This window comes from Carassius gibelio, chromosome B24 (genome assembly GCF_023724105.1).
Source record: "Carassius gibelio isolate Cgi1373 ecotype wild population from Czech Republic chromosome B24, carGib1.2-hapl.c, whole genome shotgun sequence".
Lineage (NCBI taxonomy): Eukaryota > Metazoa > Chordata > Actinopteri > Cypriniformes > Cyprinidae > Carassius > Carassius gibelio.
This window is the reverse complement of record NC_068419.1, coordinates 3,889,082-3,906,713: the sequence shown is the minus strand read 5'-3', so window position 1 is coordinate 3,906,713 and position 17,632 is coordinate 3,889,082. Positions and strand designations below refer to the sequence as shown.

The following is a 17,632-nucleotide window of genomic DNA, read 5'->3' as shown; positions in this document are numbered from 1 at the left end:
TTAGGTCTGTTAACATTAATATGTTAACGTATAGAGCCGTGTTGTGTTGCCAGTGGGATTTATGTGTACATTAATACTTTATTCAGTGGATAAAGTCAGGAAGTCCTGTCATACACTTTCATGTCCAGCAGGCGGCAGCGGAGCACCCGACTGAATTCCCTTGTTTTTGACAGGTATGATGTTTTATCACCAGGAGAAATGCAGAGGCTTTGTTTTGCTAGGCTGTTTTACCTGCAGCCCAAATATGCAGGTCAGTTTTTGCATAGTTTCTTAAAATTTCCTATAGCTTTAATTACTGTAATCAGTCAGATGATCCTATGGACTACGAAACTATGGACTTATGTGGCTTGAATAAAAGTTGATTGATTGATTGATCCCATTCATGTCCTGTGTCAAGAGTAAGACATGCTGATTGTTTTCAGTACTGGATGAGGCCACTAGTGCTCTGACGGAGGAGGCCGAGGGTGAGCTCTATAAGGCCTGTAAACAGCTGGGAATGACCCTCATCAGTCTGGGTCACCATAGCACTCTGAAAAAGATGATCATCTATGACCTTTTCACATTCACTAAAACAACATGGCAAACATTATCATATGGCCTGTACTTAGAATTCTTTGTGTTCATTAAACAGCATCATGATATCATGCTGCGATCGTGCGGAGGTGGCCAATGGGAGCTCACCAAACTCAAAGAGGCGTGAACCTTCAAACTTCAAACCCACTTTAATGAGAAATTACTGGTCCGTTTTGTAGTTATGGGTGCATTCAGTCTTGGGACTCTGGAGATATCTTGTTTACTTGACAGTATACTGTAATTTAATGAAGTTCTTGATACACTAATTATGCAGGATATATGAGCCTTTTTGATACTGTTTGTCTCAACGTACTTTTTTTATATAGCCACATATACTTTTTTTTATTATGCAAGTATATGCTGCTTCTTTCAACCTTTATTGGTTGTTTGCACAAAAAAGGGATTTTTATAATGAAGGACATTTAAGAATATGTCAAGAATAATTTTGGATAAAGTGCCTATATAACATAAATATATATATTTTATAAATATTACATATTTTATTAACATATCCGATATTAAACTGTTAATGCCCAAGCAAATGTCAAAATGGTCTTTTTGGTTATAGGTGGTTTTAAAAACCTTTTATGGAAAGATGTTAACTCTAATATTTGGCCTCAAATTATTCTGGAGGGAAAATCTACATTTCTGTAATTTCTCTGCCTGACCAGTAGAGGGCCAACATTTTCCTGCACAGAGCTGAATCACAGTTCAACTCCATTAATCATTTTGTATGAGTTTAATTAAGCTCAGAATTTAATTAACTCATTCTCTATTCCTAAAACATACTCTATTAATGAATTTGAGTAATAAGTACTTTTAAATAAATACTTTTTCTCAAATGCATTATAGTATTAATATTTAATGTATTTGAGGATTAAAAGATGAAAGTATTTATCTATCAGGAAAGATATCTGATAAGCCCCATATCCCACTATCTCTCCCTGCTAGAATACAGTATATTTATCTCCAAGTTAAAATTAGCAAACTTTCTCACTTATATATATGTTTAGAAACAACTTGATATGATCTGTATTTTGTATTTATAGTATTATGTGTATATATATGTGGCATACCATGGCCACAGTAAACTCTATCTCAATGAGTTTGCAGTGTATCTACAGTTTATCTGTTGCAATGCAGGGAACACTTCTAGTAGTTTAGAGTTTAAACTAGTTCTTAAAATACTTTTTGCATAACCCAACATTTATGTTAGCATCGCCAAACAAGCGCTGAGCATTTGTGTTACAGTAAAACTAGGCAGGATTGTGAAAGTTGCACATTTGCAAACTAAAGCAGCAAAATTATCCCTCGCACCAAAGAGTCTGACTGATCCCACTGCTTGAGTTTCAGACAGTTTTAAATGTGAGCTTGGCCAATCTGCTGCTGTCAATCAACAGGCACGGGAAAGACCCGCTAGTCATTCAGGAAAATATGAGACATACAATAACTATGGAATAACCAAACCATCACAAGAGTTTGTGAGGGAGTTTAATTTTAGTGAAATGATTTCAGATGAAAAATAATTATATCTGAATCTTAGACCAACAGCTTCAATTCACAGTAATTTGCAGGATGGTTGGAAAATAAATTTCATAAAGGTAAAGGATGTTAAACCTTTTGGTTAAATGCCACAAACACAAACCAATGTCAGTAGTCTATGTTCTAAATAAAAAAATGCAATACAATTTGATTTGTCATATTTAATGTAATGCAATGTAATTTATAATCATCCTTGTGACCATTGCACTAGTTATAAGTAGCCTATTTATTGCCACAGATCCATATAATATAATAATAATAATAATGTGCAATTTGTTACTGCATTAATAGGACAATAGCTTTGTGATAAAAAAAAAAAAAAAACCTGCCTAAACGGTTTGTCATACAAGTTGAGCTGAAGCGACTGTTCAACAATAACTGTTACTTCACCTCAGTCCGACATTTGCTCCGGCAAGTGACGGATCTATTTTCAACGGGAGGCTGGACCGAGAGAAGCGTCACACAGAAAGCAAAGACACTGGGGGATAAAACACACTGTCCTCCTCCTCTACAGTTCACGGAATTTACATGTTTTAACGAGGATATCTTCACATGCCAACACCGGATATTTATGAACATCTGCACAGGTTTATATTAGTAGCGTTAGCTTGACGGGAAAAAGGTAAGATGTGATATTTTTTAATCGTTATAAAATATTAAAACGTGAAACTATTGCTATCTGAGGGAATACTTTTCAATGTCATTTTATTACATATGTCGCAAATTCAACAAGTTTGAACTGATTATGTTAGGCTACTTTATTATTTTGTTGATCCGTTTTTAATTATGAAAATGATTTCATTTTTTTTTTCTCTCGCAAGGAGAGATCCACGCAGGCAAATACATCTACTGCGCTTTGAAACGACATTTATAAGTTTAGAAAAATTCCATTGACAAAAAACATATATAGTATCACACAGCAGGTCAAATCTCTTCTACAAATGGACATAGTGCAGACGGAGCCCGACAGCTGAGGTTATTTTTGGGACAGGCAGCTGATGGGAGATAGGTGTTAGAGATACCAAATGTCATGCTTTTCAAAGACCAACATCCTTTTGTTTAACTTTGTTACACTGGAATTCCACCCCATCAGTAAAACTGACTTTCTGTGGTGAGATTTCACTAGATCAGCCACTGTTCTGTTGGAGATAGTAGATTCAAGTTGATGACCTCTTAATGTTATAAAGATAAAGGTTATTTTAAATGGGATATTCCATGTAAAGTTCTGTCAAAAGTGGAAAATGCTAATTTTGACCACCCAATATGGCTTCTAGTGCATGTCCATTGTCTTTGATTTCATTTATATACTAGTATCCCACCTTAACAATGACGATATAACCTTAAGACAGTTTACATTCACAGTTGTTATCTTTTTGGAGAAATGGACAAAATATATCATTAGCTGGTCATTTTTGTTTTTGGGGGGCGGGGTTACATGCAGGAAAGTGTAGCAGTATGACTATTACATTATCATATCAGCTTGTCTATTGCTACATACAAAAAGATGAATTCTCAAACATGGCAAACTATTTTTTATGCTTTGTTAATACATTTGACTCTTTAAACCAACTAGCTTTATTTCAAATTTGTGGAGGGATACTGGAGAGGTTTGAGTGGGCATTTCTAAAAGTAGGCCTCTCTCATTTCTCAAAATGTCTATATCAGGATCTTCTTGACATGGTTATTTGTCATTAACAGACCCTCTTTATTTAAACCGACTTACAGTATAAGTTGAAAGCTTTTTTTTAGAAACGTCCTTGAGATTAGTTGCAAAATTTGGTGGCAAGATGCAAATACCGAAAGCTTCTTATATAATCTCAAGTTCTTATGTTTCTCCTCTATGCATTTACCACAACTTTTATTAAAGTGTGTTGTTTCATCTCTACAGAAAGCAAGAATGGATCAGAATTTATTTGGTGGGGCTCCACGCTTCCTAACTCGACCCAAAGCCTTCTCGTTGTGCGTGGGACGAGATGCCTCCCTCAGCTGCACTATTGTGGGGAACCCTGTTCCTGTAGTCACCTGGGAGAAAGACAAGATGCTTCTTTCGGCAGGTGGACGCTTCAAGAAAGTAGAAGATGGTGACGTTTACCGACTTACCATCTACGATCTAACTCTAGAAGACAGTGGGCAGTACATGTGCCGTGCCAAGAACAACGTTGGAGAGGCATATGCGGCTGTGACCCTGAAGGTGGGACTGCCGGAAACTGTGATTGATCGCGCCCCAGTGTTTACAGTCAAGCCTGTCTCCACCCGTGTGGGTCTAGGGGGTGATGTTACCTTCTATTGTCGGGTGGCAGCCCATCCGGCACCCAACTTTGACTGGGAAAAGGATGGTCGCTACCTGGGTGAGACCAACCGCATCAAGATAATCTCGGAAAATGACTCCAGCTCCTTGAGGATCCAGAGTGTCAGGAGCCTGGACAGTGGTACCTACACCTGCCGTGCACAGAACTCCATTGGCCGTGCTCAGGCCGCTGCTGCGCTAGCGGTCGACCTTCAAGATACTCGTCTCCTTAATGCAGACAAGAGCACATCCCTCCTGTCACACATGCAGAAGCGGAAAGAAGAAATGCGGAAAGACATCTCCTTATACCGCACCGTGGAAAGTTCCTCAACCACGCATACAGCCTCATCTTCCTCGATCACCGAGGAACTTGGAAGCTTGGGACTCGGCTATGATCAGGAGCAGAGGGTTGCGGCCTTAACCAGCATGTTGCCCAAAGGTGTGTTCACTCGCACCTGTATGGTGACCGAGGGTAAACATGCAAAGCTTAGCTGTTTCGTCACAGGCCATCCCAAACCTCAGATCATCTGGAGGAAGGATGGGGCGAACATCAGTGAGGGCCGCAGACATGTGATGTATGAGGACCTGGCGGAGAATTTCATCCTCAAGGTGCTCTACTGCAAACAAAGTGATAATGGGCTTTACACCTGCAATGCATCCAACTTGGCTGGACAAACCTATAGTGCTGTGCTAGTGATCGTCAAAGGTAAGAATAATGTCTGCAGGTACTTACTCTTGGCAACTTTTTGCAAACTAATTGATCCATCTGCTGTCAGAATGAGTATGTAAATTAAGTTTACACTTGAATCAAAGCAAAAAAGAATTGCTAATTTGGGGTGGAAAAACTTTAAACCCATTTAATGTTTGAAGCTTGGAAATTTAAGCTAAACAGTCCTTTTTGGGAGAAGTAAGTTTTCATTTGTGGCTTGAACAACCAGATCCTTAACTTAGTTGAGTCATGTCTTGTATATGTCTCCTCCTGAGATGGTATGAGTTTTTGGATTGCAAAGTTTTGGAGGTGTTGATTACACTTGGTTATTTCCCAAAAAACTTGGTGCAATTACTTTACTATTAGAACTACAAGTACAGTATTTTATATATCACGTATCAGTCAGAGAATATCATAATTTTATTGAGCCTGGCACATAAGATGACTACGTACATCAGCACAATAATGACGATGTTAAAATACAGTTGGCCCTAATAAATCACCAACCTTTCAATTGAAATTGTATCAACTAATGACAGTCATCTTTACCTTCCAGCTCAGTCTCTTCTTAACAAAGTGCTTGCAAGTGTTTGAAGAGGGTGTAGCATTACACCTATTTTCTGCTGGTGATGATTAGTTCACAGTTGTTGTGATAGCTAGCTGCAAACTCACTTCTGACACCGTTATATGTGTGACTTTCCAAGTGACGTCTTCAGGTTTAGCAGCATTAGTCTATATCCTAATTATATGCTAACTATTCTGTCCTAGATGCATGTTCCATCTACGCAACATTGACAGATAGCTAACAGGAGTCAGAAAAGGGCAGACGCAGTAGTAAAGTTGAAAGTTTTACTGTTTTGTTCTTTCCTCTTCTTTCTCTTTTTTGTAAAACTGAAATATACAAAGATTACAAATGTCTTGTTACAAAATATTCTCAAAATAAACACAAATGAATTTCTGCTGTTTACAAATATTCTCTGAGCACATATTAAAGGCTATAATCAGTTCTCTTAGTGTAATTATACACAAATTGCCATCACTGTTGAATAGTTCGTTTTTAAACTCAAACTAATGAATTACAAATATTTATATACACATTCATGCAAAAACTGCAAAAAAGATAAACTTACAGGCAAAGCCTTTCTGAGGCACAAAAACGTGAAGAAAACAGAGAGATGACTTGTTGGCCCACCACACAGAAAGAAACTGGAACACAGTGGCTATTTCCTGGTTAACCTCTAACCCAAGAGTCACATGACCTAAACCAACCACTAAGAAAATGGTTTACAATAATCAATTTCTTTGTTATAACATCAAACTGCCACAAGATGGTGCTAGTAAATAAAAAACAAATGTATGTCATGACACTCCCCGCCTGGTATTGTTTAGATACCACCATATAACCTGAGAATGTTCACATAAGACCTCACAAATATCAGTCCTCCGTCGGCATGAGCAGAACGGTTTCCGATATAGGTCTGAGGAATGTCTTGATTGTCCCATTCCTTGCAACTCTTAGTTCAACCGTTCTGACTCTTTTGTCACTGCTGGGAAAAGTCTTGGTCACAAGAGCCATAGGCCATTCATTGCGCTTACTTTGAGCATCCTTAAGAAGGACAACATCACCCTCTCTTAGATTTCGTTGTTCCTCTTGCCATTTGCTTCGGCTTTGAAGCGTTGAGAGGTATTCACGCCTCCATCTATTCCAGAAAGTATTAGCAAGATGTTGCACCCTTCTCCATTGCTGTCTATGGAGATTGGTTTCCTTGAAGTCACCTGGAGGTGGGAGGAGTGTATGACCCTTTTGAGTTAGGAGCATGGCTGGCGTTAACAAGAAAGGTGAATCTGGGTCTGTTGAAATAGGAACAAGGGGTCTTGAATTGACGATTCCTGTAACCTCTGCCATCAAGGTGGACAACACATCATGTGTCAAGCGGGAAGGACTGATCTGTTGGAGCATGGAATCTAGTATGCGCCTGGAGACTCCTATCATCCGCTCCCAGGCTCCTCCCATGTGGGATGCGTGAGGTGGATTGAAGACCCATGAACAACCCTCTCCACTCAGGTACTTCCTCACACTAGGCTCTTGAGGATCATTTACCACAATTTCCAGCTCTTTACAGGCTCCTACAAAATTGGTCCCACAATCAGACCGAATTTGTTTGACAGGACCTCGTAGAGCAAAAAACCTTCTCAAGGCGTTTATAAAGGTGGATGAATCCATACTGTCAATCAGCTCAATATGTATGGCACGAATACTCATACAAGTGAAAAGAACAGCCCATCTTTTGCTGTGAGCTTGTCCTCCTCGCGTGCGCCTTGCAACAACTGTCCAAGGTCCAAAAACATCAAGACCGACGTTCGTGAAGGGAGGTTCAGTGCTCAGGCGATCGATGGGCAAGTCCGCCATCTTCTGCTCAGTTACCTTCCCACGAAGCTTGTTGCATACGATGCACTTGTGTACAATGCTGTTGATAAGCTTCTTAACACCAACAATCCAATACCCTGCATTGCGGATAGCTGATTCAGTAAACACACGACCCTGATGCTTGACTCGATCATGGTAATACTCCACAAGTAGCTTCGCAGCATGACTGCGTCCTGGAACAATCAAAGGAAACTTCTCTTGGAGATCCAAAGTTGCATTTTTAAGCCGACCTCCTATCCTGAGAAGACCTCTACTATCTACGTAAGGGTTCAGTTTTTTCAGAGCACTGTGCCTCGGGATGTCATCTTTTTTGGCGATGCAGGTGAACTCTTCTTGGTAAGCTTCCCTCTGAATACTCTTGATTACAACTTCCTCTGCTTGTAACAACTCTTTCACTGTACGCGGCTTAGCACAGTAGTGCCATGAGCTGCAGGCTCTTTCTCTATCATCAGACGAACTGTAAGTCTGAGCGACATGTATGAGAAAAGCTATGGCTCTGACTAATGACCTCCAAGAAGAGAATCGCTCGAACCGTTGACATTCAAGATGAAAATCATCGGATACAGTAGTAGCAAGAGGACGAACTTCTGTGTCCAACTCTGGCCCGAGGAGGTCAAATTCCCTCTCCTCCAGGGACAGATTCTGATCCATTTGCGACAGGAAGGCAGGTCCTGTAAACCAGGTGGTGGTGCCCAACAGAGCTGCAGGAACGGAGCGGGTGGCATGATCTGCAGGGTTATGCTTAGTAGACACATAGTGCCATTGCATTGGGTTTGACACTCTATGGATACGCTGCACTCTGTTGGCTACATATACATAGAACCGTCTTGTCTGGTTATAAATGTACCCCAGGACGACTCTACTATCCGTGTAAAACTCCACAGCATCTAAAGTGAAGTCCAGCTCATTTGTGATTGTCTCTGCTATCTCTGCAGCTAAAACCGCAGCTCCTAGTTCCAGCCTGGGAATGGTATGAGCAGCTTGTGGAGCTAATTTGGCCTTCCCCAATACGAACCCAGTGTGGCATGCTCCTTCGCCATTGATGACACGAAGATATGCCACTGCTGCAATCGCTTTGACAGAAGCATCCGAGAAAATGTGGAGTTCCTTCCTCAGAGCTGTAGAGAAAGTAGTATAAACATATGTTCTAGGAATCTCCAATTGTTTGAGATCTTGTAGGGATCTCCTCCATGCATTCCATGCTTCTTCCTTGTCTTCAGGGAGAGGAGAATCCCAGTCACAAGTCTCACCTGAGAGTTCTCGTAGCAGGAATTTCCCTTCAATGATGACAGGGGCAACGAACCCAAGTGGGTCGAAGAGACTGTTGACAGTAGCCAGTATCCCTCTCCGAGTAAAGGGCTTCTTAATGTTGGTTACATGAAAGGTGAATGTGTCCTCTTTCACATCCCAGCTAAGTCCGAGACTACGTTGGATGGGGGTAGGGTCAACTTCCAAGTTTAGATCTTTGAGTCCCTTCGCATGATCTGTGGTCGGAAATGCATTCATTACTTCCTTGCTATTAGAAGCAAACTTGTGCAATTTTAAATTTGAAGTTGCCAGCATTTGCTTTGTTCGTGTCAACAGATCGATTGTTCCCGCAGCTGTGGGTGTTGACAAAAGTCCATCATCGACGTAGAATTCTCTCTCTACAAAGTGTCTGGCGTCTGAACCATATTCCTCCTCACCATAAGCTGCTGCTCGTCGAAGACCATAAATGGCTACAGCAGGAGATGGACTATTACCGAACACGTGCACCTTCATGCGGTATTCAATAATGCCTTTGCTGGTGTCATTATCCTTGAACCAGAGAAAACGAAGGAAGTCTCTATCTTCCTCTTTCACAATGAAGCTGTGAAACATCTGTTCGATGTCTGCAGTTACAGCTACCAGCTCCCTTCTAAAACGTAGTAAGACTCCCAAGAGGCTATTATTTAAGTCAGGACCAGAGAGAAGAACATCGTTCAAGGAGATGCCCTGTTTTTGCGCACTGGAGTCGAAGACAACTCTGATCTGACCAGGCTTCTGTGGGTGGTACACCCCAAAGGTAGGTAAATACCAACATTCCTGGCCTTCTCGAAGAGGAGGGGCTACTTCGGCATGGTCACGATCAAAGATGTTCTGCATGAAGGTAACAAAATGAGACTTCATCTCAGGCTTCTTTTCCAGTGTGCGCAAAAGGGAGGTTAGGCGTGTAAATGCCTGTTCTCTATTATTAGGGAGTCGTTGACGAGGTGTTCTGAATGGGAGTGGTGCAACCCAACTATTGCTCTCGTCCATGAACATGTCTTTATCCATGATGTCCAAAAAACGCCTGTCTTCAATAGACAATCCAACTTTATTATCCTCCTTTGTCCTCTCAAAGATGGTATCTCCTATGGCATAGTCATCAAAGATGAAGGTGCCGTGCGCCAGAGATATCTCAGGCGGAGGCTTGATGTCAAACTTCTCCCTAACGCTGAGTTTGTTGGGACATGGAGGAAGTAGAGAAGGACGTCCATTATCAAGTACATGGGTACGGTAAGCACTAAGTGCTGCAGACCTGTGGACAGATCCTAAGCAGACGTCTCCGACTACGACCCATCCTAGGTCTAGTCTTTGTGCGTAGGGTGCGTTATTAGGACCATTATGCTGCTCCCGTACTTTATGAACCTGAAGGATGTCACGACCCAAAAGGAGAAGAATTTGGGCTTCTGGATCCAAAGGAGGAATGCAATGCGCAATGGGCTTTAGGTGAGTGTGCCAACGTGCTGCATCAGGTGTTGGTATCTCGGCCCTGTCGTCTGGCATATTGTTGCATTCGATCAACGTTGGCAATTTCACCTTCATAACTCCATCTAAAGACTCTATAATGAAACCAGTAGCTCTTCTTCCCACAGTCTCTGTCACACCTGCGCAGGTACGTAGAGTATATGTTGAGTTCTCTCCTTTGACATGCAGCAAGTCGAAGAACTTGGTTCTAGCGAGCGATCTATTGCTCTGGTCATCCAGGATCACATAAAGCTTGATTGCTTCTTCTGGGTGGCCTTCTGGGTAAACCTTAGCCAGGCAAATCTTAGAACATGACCGTGAACATTCACCGTAACCACAGACTTCTGTACACTTGGAAGTTATAGCAGGTTGAGGCGTGTCTTTCTCTCCCTCCCCGCCATGATCAAATAAGTTTGAAGGCGGTGGTCCTGGATGAAGCGCTGCGATATGAGTATCACTGCCACATTCCTTACATTTAATAGCTGCCTTACAGTCCCTAGCCAGATGAGTGGTTGTTGCACAACACCTGTAGCAAACACCTTTCTCTTTTAGAAAAGTCTTGCGCTCATCCAGAGGTTTGATCCTAAAACCTCTACAACGATTGAGAGGGTGGGGCTTCTTATGAATTGGGCAGACCTTATTCACATCATCCAATTCATAGTTTGAGCTGTGTGTCTGACTCACAGTCGCTGCTGACACTTCCGTCTTGTGAGTATAGACTGAGCTTTTCGTTTGTCTCTTGAATTGCTGCTCTGGTTTCAACACACTATGGATTCCTGAAGACAGAGCAAAACTTGGATCGTTGCGTGTTCGAGCCTCTCTGCAGATGAAATCACAGAAGAATGAGAATGGAGGAAAGGCGACTTGATGTGCTGATTTGTACTGAGAACCTTGAGCCATCCACCTCTCCTGAAGACTGTAAGGTAACTTATCTACGATAGGAGCAACACCACGTGCGGTGTCAAGATAAGTAAGACCGGGTAGGTAGCCTTCATGTTTCGCAGACTCCACTTCCTGTAGAAGATCTCCAAGTTCTCTAAGCTTTTTCGCATCTTTGTTGCTGATATTTGGAAAGCTATCAATCCTGTCAAAGAGGGATTTCTCTATAATCTCTGGAGAGCCATAGCAATCCTCCAAGCGCTCCCATGCTTTTCCCAAGCCTGCGTTTGGATTACCTGTGTGCACAGCTCTGATCCTTCGCACATGTTGTGAAGACTGTTCTCCCAACCATTTAGACAGAAGGTCTAACTGCTCAGCAGCTGACAGGTGCAAACCTTCAATTGCGTTGATGAAAGAGGACTTCCACGCCCAATAATTCTCGGGACGATCGTCAAATTTGAAGAGCCCTGAATTAACAAGCTCTCGGCGTGCTAAGTACCTGGCGACCTCACTCACATTAGTGTCGTTGTTGAACGATGGTTGTGGTGTTGTTTTATATGGAGAAGAAGTGAAGGGTGGAATTTGGTATTTTTGACTAGTTGTTTGCACTGACTTCTGAGGATGCTGCGTTATACTCTCAGTATCAGGTTTATTGTTAGAATCTCTGACATCCCAAGATGCTAAGCGATGATGCCTTGGAGGTGTCTCAGGCCTCAACACATGGACAATGGGCTTTAGAGGTAGTTGACATGGCTCATCTCCAGCTGGAGACAATAACCTCAGTTGAGACTGATTCATGACGTAATCACGAGTGCGATCAGAAACTTCTCTCACATCAGAAATTCTTTCTCCGAGTTCACTATCTGCTGCTGCCTCCAAAACCTTCGTCTCAGCAATGGCTGCTGCCACCTCACTTTCATGCTTTATAGCTGCCAGTGACGCTTCCATGCATGCCTCTGTAACTTTCAGTTGAGCTTTCTCAATCAAGATTTCTGATTCTTTTTTAAGGAATTCAGTCCTTGCCCGTGCAGCTTCCAGTTTAGCGCGAGCCTTGGCAGCAGCTGCGCTAGCCGATGAGCTTCTAGATCTATTAGTTGAAGCAGAAGCTATAGATCTTGTTTCAAATGCTTGACTTCGCTCTGTAGCTTCCCCAGCCTCCATAGCTTTCTCAGCCTCCGTAGATTTCTCCGCCATCATGAATTGCTAATACTGTCTAGGAGTACAGGGCGTGATGATGAACGAGGAATGATGGAGTTGAAGCTTGCTTTCTTTGAACTTCAGTACCTACTGAGCGGTTGCCTTTTTACTATTCTGTCCTAGATGCATGTTCCATCTACGCAACATTGACAGATAGCTAACAGGAGTCAGAAAAGGGCAGACGCAGTAGTAAAGTTGAAAGTTTTACTGTTTTGTTCTTTCCTCTTCTTTCTCTTTTTTGTAAAACTGAAATATACAAAGATTACAAATGTCTTGTTACAAAATATTCTCAAAATAAACACAAATGAATTTCTGCTGTTTACAAATATTCTCTGAGCACATATTAAAGGCTATAATCAGTTCTCTTAGTGTAATTATACACAAATTGCCATCACTGTTGAATAGTTCGTTTTTAAACTCAAACTAATGAATTACAAATATTTATATACACATTCATGCAAAAACTGCAAAAAAGATAAACTTACAGGCAAAGCCTTTCTGAGGCACAAAAACGTGAAGAAAACAGAGAGATGACTTGTTGGCCCACCACACAGAAAGAAACTGGAACACAGTGGCTATTTCCTGGTTAACCTCTAACCCAAGAGTCACATGACCTAAACCAACCACTAAGAAAATGGTTTACAATAATCAATTTCTTTGTTATAACATCAAACTGCCACAAGATGGTGCTAGTAAATAAAAAACAAATGTATGTCATGACACTAACTAAGCCTACGTTGATGTAATGATCTACACAGATTTTGTATTTATTCAGAGTTCTAATTTTAGCCAGAAGTGTAGCAATAATGTTTTGCTACCTTGTTCCTGTGTCTTAATCTTGACACCTAAAAGAAAGGTCACAGAAACTTAACTGTTACCGCCGAATACCAGTTCAACCTTGCAGTGCAAAGTGCAGTGGCGTCCATGTGAAGGGATTAGGAGTGTGAAGTTCATGACATTTAAGGCTGTTTTTTTTGTAAACGTTCAGATTTCAAATGATTGACTTCAAGCTGGTAAAGTAGAGCCAAAGGCAGTCTGGAAACAAACAGAATAAACCTCATATAATGTAAGAAATCCATTTATTTTAGTTTGATGGTCAGATTTTTTTCTTGCCTTATACTGTATGCTGTTATTTTTTTTTAAGGCTGTTCACCCTTGAATTGACCCAATGTAGTATATAAAATATACTTAAAAATCTACCTCAAAATGACCCACACTCAGGCAGGTTTCATAAGTCCACTTATATTGGGAACACCACAAAGGTCACTTGCAAATAGTTGCCCTTCTTGTTCACTTTAACTGAACTGGCTTAGGTTTATCTGACTTATACTATATGTGAAACTATCCTGTTTATTTATCATTTATCATTTGCCTTCTTGGAGAGCCAATCAATATGAAAACCAATTGTAGGACACTGCCAGATCATGACTGCCAGCTAAAAAGAAATTGTCTTCTGTATGCTCACTAACATCTATACTTTCCAGAACCAAAGATCCCATTCAAAAAGAAGCTGCAGGATGTCGAGGTGAAGGAAAAGGAAACAGCAACTCTGCAGTGTGAGGTGCCAGTGCCGAACACAAAGGCCAGCTGGTTTATGGAGGAGACCCATCTGGAGGAAAGTACCAAGTACCGCATGGATGTGGAAGGGACCCTGCGCCGCCTCACTATTCACAATGTCACCACCAATGATGATGCCGTGTACATCTGTGAGATGAAGGAAGGCAGCCGCACGGTGGCCGAACTTACAGTGCTGGGTATAAGCTCTATTCCAATATGGGTGGCCAGAATGATAATGATGAATAACCCGGTGAAACACAAAACATATTCTTAATGTGGTTTTTCTCTGCACTTTCAGGCAACATCACTAAAAAGCTGCCGAGGAGGACAGTGGTGCCAGTTAGCGATACCGTGATCTTCTGTGTGGAACTGGAGAAACCAGTAGATGATGCATACTGGACCAGGAATGGGGAGAGGCTGAAAGAGGACTCCCGAATTATTATCGCCCGCATTAACAGACAGTACACACTGACCATTCGCGAATGTACTGCAGAGGACTCGGGTGAGGTAGCTTTCATCGCCCATGACTGCAAGACATCCACCCGCTTCTCCGTCACAGGTGAATGCATTTGTAAATCCGACACAAACCTTTCCACAAGATTTTACAAGCGGTTTCTTGTTCTAATGATTTGAATCACATCAAATCGAATGACACCACAGCTACTATGTGGTGACTGTACTAGTGCATTTATTTACCAATGTTTCAACGGTAAACATAATTGCTTTTGACATTTAGAGAGATTCCATTTCTTCAACCTGATTAACAATAATATAAACTTTGACCTCAGCACCGAGGAAACATCCCCCAGATCCCCCAGTTGAGCCAGTGGTGCGGAACAAGACGGATTCATCGATCACACTGTGCTGGTCTCCACCAGACAGTGAACGGCCCGTGCCCATCACCGGCTACATCATTGAGCGCAGGAAGGTGGGAGCCCAAACCTGGGTTAAAGTCACTAGTACGTCTGTGTCTAGCACTGAATACACCATCAGTGAAATTTCAGAAGAAGCAAGCTATCAGTTCCGCATCTCAGCGGTCAATGATTTTGGTCAGAGTGCCTACTTGGAGGTTCCTGGAACGTTTTACCTTGGTGAGAATGTTTTCTGTTGTTGTTGTTGACAGTCTTCATATTTAAGCTAAAATAAACTGTTTTAAATCCAGTAAGTATATTTAAGTTTATTTGTTCAGAGCCCACAGCATCAGTGAAGACAGGCCTGGTCAACTGCAGTGCACATGTAGGTGAAGAAGCAACCTTCACTGTTGAGCTCTCAGCCGTATGTTCCGGCTCCTGGACCATAAATGACAGAATGATCCGCAGTGGATCTGAGTATCTGATCACACGCTCAAAGACCACACACACGCTGGTCATTAGGGAGGTATCCATGGAACTAAATGGAGCACAGGTCAAGTTTGTGGGTGGTGGATCTCAGAGTGTTTCCACGCTTAGTGTGAAAGGTAAGAGAGGAAACATTTCTGTTAACTTAAACAGAATAACTTTCCAACAGCTTTCCTGATATTTTATACTGATCTTCTCTAGCCGCACCCGCACGTTTCACCAATAAGTCTTCTCAGGTGGAAGTGTTTACTTTCAGCATGCACTCCTCTGCTCAGATGTACACAGAAGTGTCCGATTCAAGCATCCAGGTGACAACATGCACTTTTTTGTAAAAAATAAATAAAATCCACAGAAAATAATTGAAGTTTTTTAAGTTTGTTATAATTTCTCCTGTCCCAGTTTAGTTTAAGTTGTTTCATTCAACCAACTTTGAGATGCATTGCCCAAAGGGACAAACACCAAATATCTATTTATAGTCCCTGTAAAGCCAATTTTGAGAATTGTTTCTGAATGCATTATAAATGTAACTAATCTATTGCTGAAACACATTACAAAGACTTTGAACTATGTAGTTCTGAATAGTAGAGTTAGACCGTTAAACAGTTTTTCACCAATTCTGTGTTCAGGATGTTTTGGGCGGGGCTAAAAAGCGGGTTTGATGATGCACTGGAGCGCCCGAGCCATGGCCCCTCCTCTAACACTATAAATAGAGCACATTCGCATCGGTTCACCCGCTCAATCGCAAGTTGTCAGTACCGTTATAGTAACACACTAGGAGCATCCATTCAGGATGTAGCAACAGCGATATTACACATTAGACGCCCCTAGTATTTGAGAGCAGAGGATACCGGCCATTTTTTCAAGATTTTGATCACTTTTTTGGTTAATAATACATTTTTCTTTGGTGTATCAAGCTCAGAACTCATTAAATATTGCCTTTACAGGGACCTTAAATGTGTGGACATGATGGGATGTGGGGTTTTTTTAACATTAACTGCAGGTACTGTCTGTGCTTTAGGTTGTCTGGATGAAGAATGGGAAGGAACTGAGGATGGGTAAAAAATATGAAGCCACAAGTGTGGAGCGTAAACGCACACTGACAGTCCACAACGTTGACCATGAAGATGTGGGCATCTATGAATGCATGTTTGATGGCGATAAAATGTCTGTCCAGCTTGCCCTTAAAGGTGAAAGAAGCCGCTTCCTAACCCATTTCAGTTATCTTATGGTTTTAGATCCATTATTTATATTTCAAGCCTAAGGTAGAATAAATTATATTTACAAACATGTTGTTTTTATAGTATTTATAGTGAAGAGTTTATCCTGTCAAATAATAGAAGAGAAATACAAAGTGGTCCCGTCTATTTGCAATTAAAATCAGTGTTGAGTAGTAAGAGCTTCATAGCCCAACACAGAAAGTACAGAAAGTTCAGAGTGGATAAATGGTGTAAGCAGTCAGTGTTGACATCTAGGAGCAGCTGGGCTTTGGCTGCTCAACAGGAAGTGTTGCTGTGTTTGTCCGGTAACAGATCTGCTTAGAACTCATGTACTTTCAGGTATCAAATTCAGTATACTTTGGGATGTGATGAGTATCTTTAATGTGTACACATCATTAAAATATCTGTTAGACTGTCAGTTCCTGTCTAAATACATGTAAATCAGGAGAGTTTGGGTTGTCACATTTGTGTGTCAGCATTTTCACTATCAAATTATATACAAATGGACAGTGAATGTCATTATGTTTCTTATGCCATGTTTAATGTGTGTTTTATAATGTACTTCTATACATAATGATGTTGAAATCAAAGAGATGTGGCATCTAATCCTTCAATTTCCCCTGACAGAAGAACCAGCTAAGTTTGTTAACAAGCCGAGGGCTCAGCCCCAAGAGAGTGATGCTCTTATGGGTGACGTGGTGTTGAGCTGTGAGGTTGCTTCTCCTGGAACTGCTGTTGTGTGGAAGAAAGAGCAGACAGAAATAATGGAGGACAAGAGGACAACTTTTATATCTCAGGGGACACAAAGGAAGCTGGTCATCAGGGGTGCCAAGCAGAGCGATGAAGGACACTACTCGTGTGAGACGGCAGAGGACAAAATGACATTCCTGGTCAAGATAAAAGGCAAGACTATGTGCTAATTAGTCTGAAACTAAAAATTTAAATGAGCAGGATTAATCAGATATGCCATAATACCTAATTAATGTCATAACTTTATGGTTTTTTGAACAGTGAAGCTAAATGCTTCTACAACTAATAAATGATTTAATAAGTGAAGTTAAAAGTTATACTAGCCTTGTATAAGTTATATTAAAGTTTAGCATGTCATTTTGTAAGCCAATGTCAGATCTTACTGAGGAAAGTAATGGTTCTTTGAAG

At 41.2% G+C, this 17,632-nt stretch overlaps 2 protein-coding genes across 13 annotated transcripts in view; one reads left to right on the top strand and one right to left on the bottom strand.

Annotated features, from left to right (window-relative positions):
- The first annotated feature begins 2,556 nt into the window (after positions 1–2,556).
- The window catches only part of LOC128013242 (obscurin-like), a 60,054-nt gene continuing 44,978 nt past the window's right edge, over positions 2,557–17,632 (top strand). For 10 of the 11 annotated variants that reach the window (XM_052596071.1, XM_052596072.1, XM_052596074.1 and 7 more), the window contains exons 1-9: positions 2,572–2,737; positions 4,004–5,108; positions 13,848–14,117; positions 14,219–14,479; positions 14,709–15,011; positions 15,110–15,376; positions 15,459–15,565; positions 16,276–16,444; positions 17,102–17,377. In XM_052596071.1, coding sequence (XP_052452031.1) covers positions 4,013–5,108; positions 13,848–14,117; positions 14,219–14,479; positions 14,709–15,011; positions 15,110–15,376; positions 15,459–15,565; positions 16,276–16,444; positions 17,102–17,377 — 2,749 coding nt within the window. In that variant the 5' untranslated portion in view covers positions 2,572–2,737; positions 4,004–4,012. Of the gene's footprint in view, positions 2,738–4,003; positions 5,109–13,847; positions 14,118–14,218; positions 14,480–14,708; positions 15,012–15,109; positions 15,377–15,458; positions 15,566–16,275; positions 16,445–17,101; positions 17,378–17,632 lie in introns of all 11 variants that reach the window. The other variant, XM_052596076.1, reaches the window with a different exon arrangement.
- On the bottom strand, positions 5,947–13,078 carry LOC128013244 (uncharacterized). 2 transcript variants are annotated; one of them, XR_008183277.1, is made up of 3 exons: positions 12,849–13,078; positions 6,242–12,609; positions 5,947–6,002 (listed from the first exon to the last, which is right to left on the bottom strand). XR_008183277.1 is itself a non-coding variant. In XM_052596077.1 (2 exons), exon 2 carries the CDS (start codon positions 12,361–12,363, stop codon positions 6,547–6,549), a length of 5,817 nt encoding a protein of 1,938 aa, XP_052452037.1. In that variant the 5' UTR covers positions 12,364–12,609; positions 12,849–13,078; the 3' UTR covers positions 5,947–6,546. The 2 variants fall into 2 exon arrangements, 1 of the variants encoding a protein (XP_052452037.1); XM_052596077.1 differs by having other exon boundaries at positions 5,947–12,609.

Bases quoted from the DNA above. Each gene is read 5' to 3' on its own strand.
- LOC128013244 (XM_052596077.1), bottom strand. From the start codon at position 12,363: ATGATGGCGGAGAAATCTACGGAGGCTGAGAAAGCTATGGAGGCTGGG.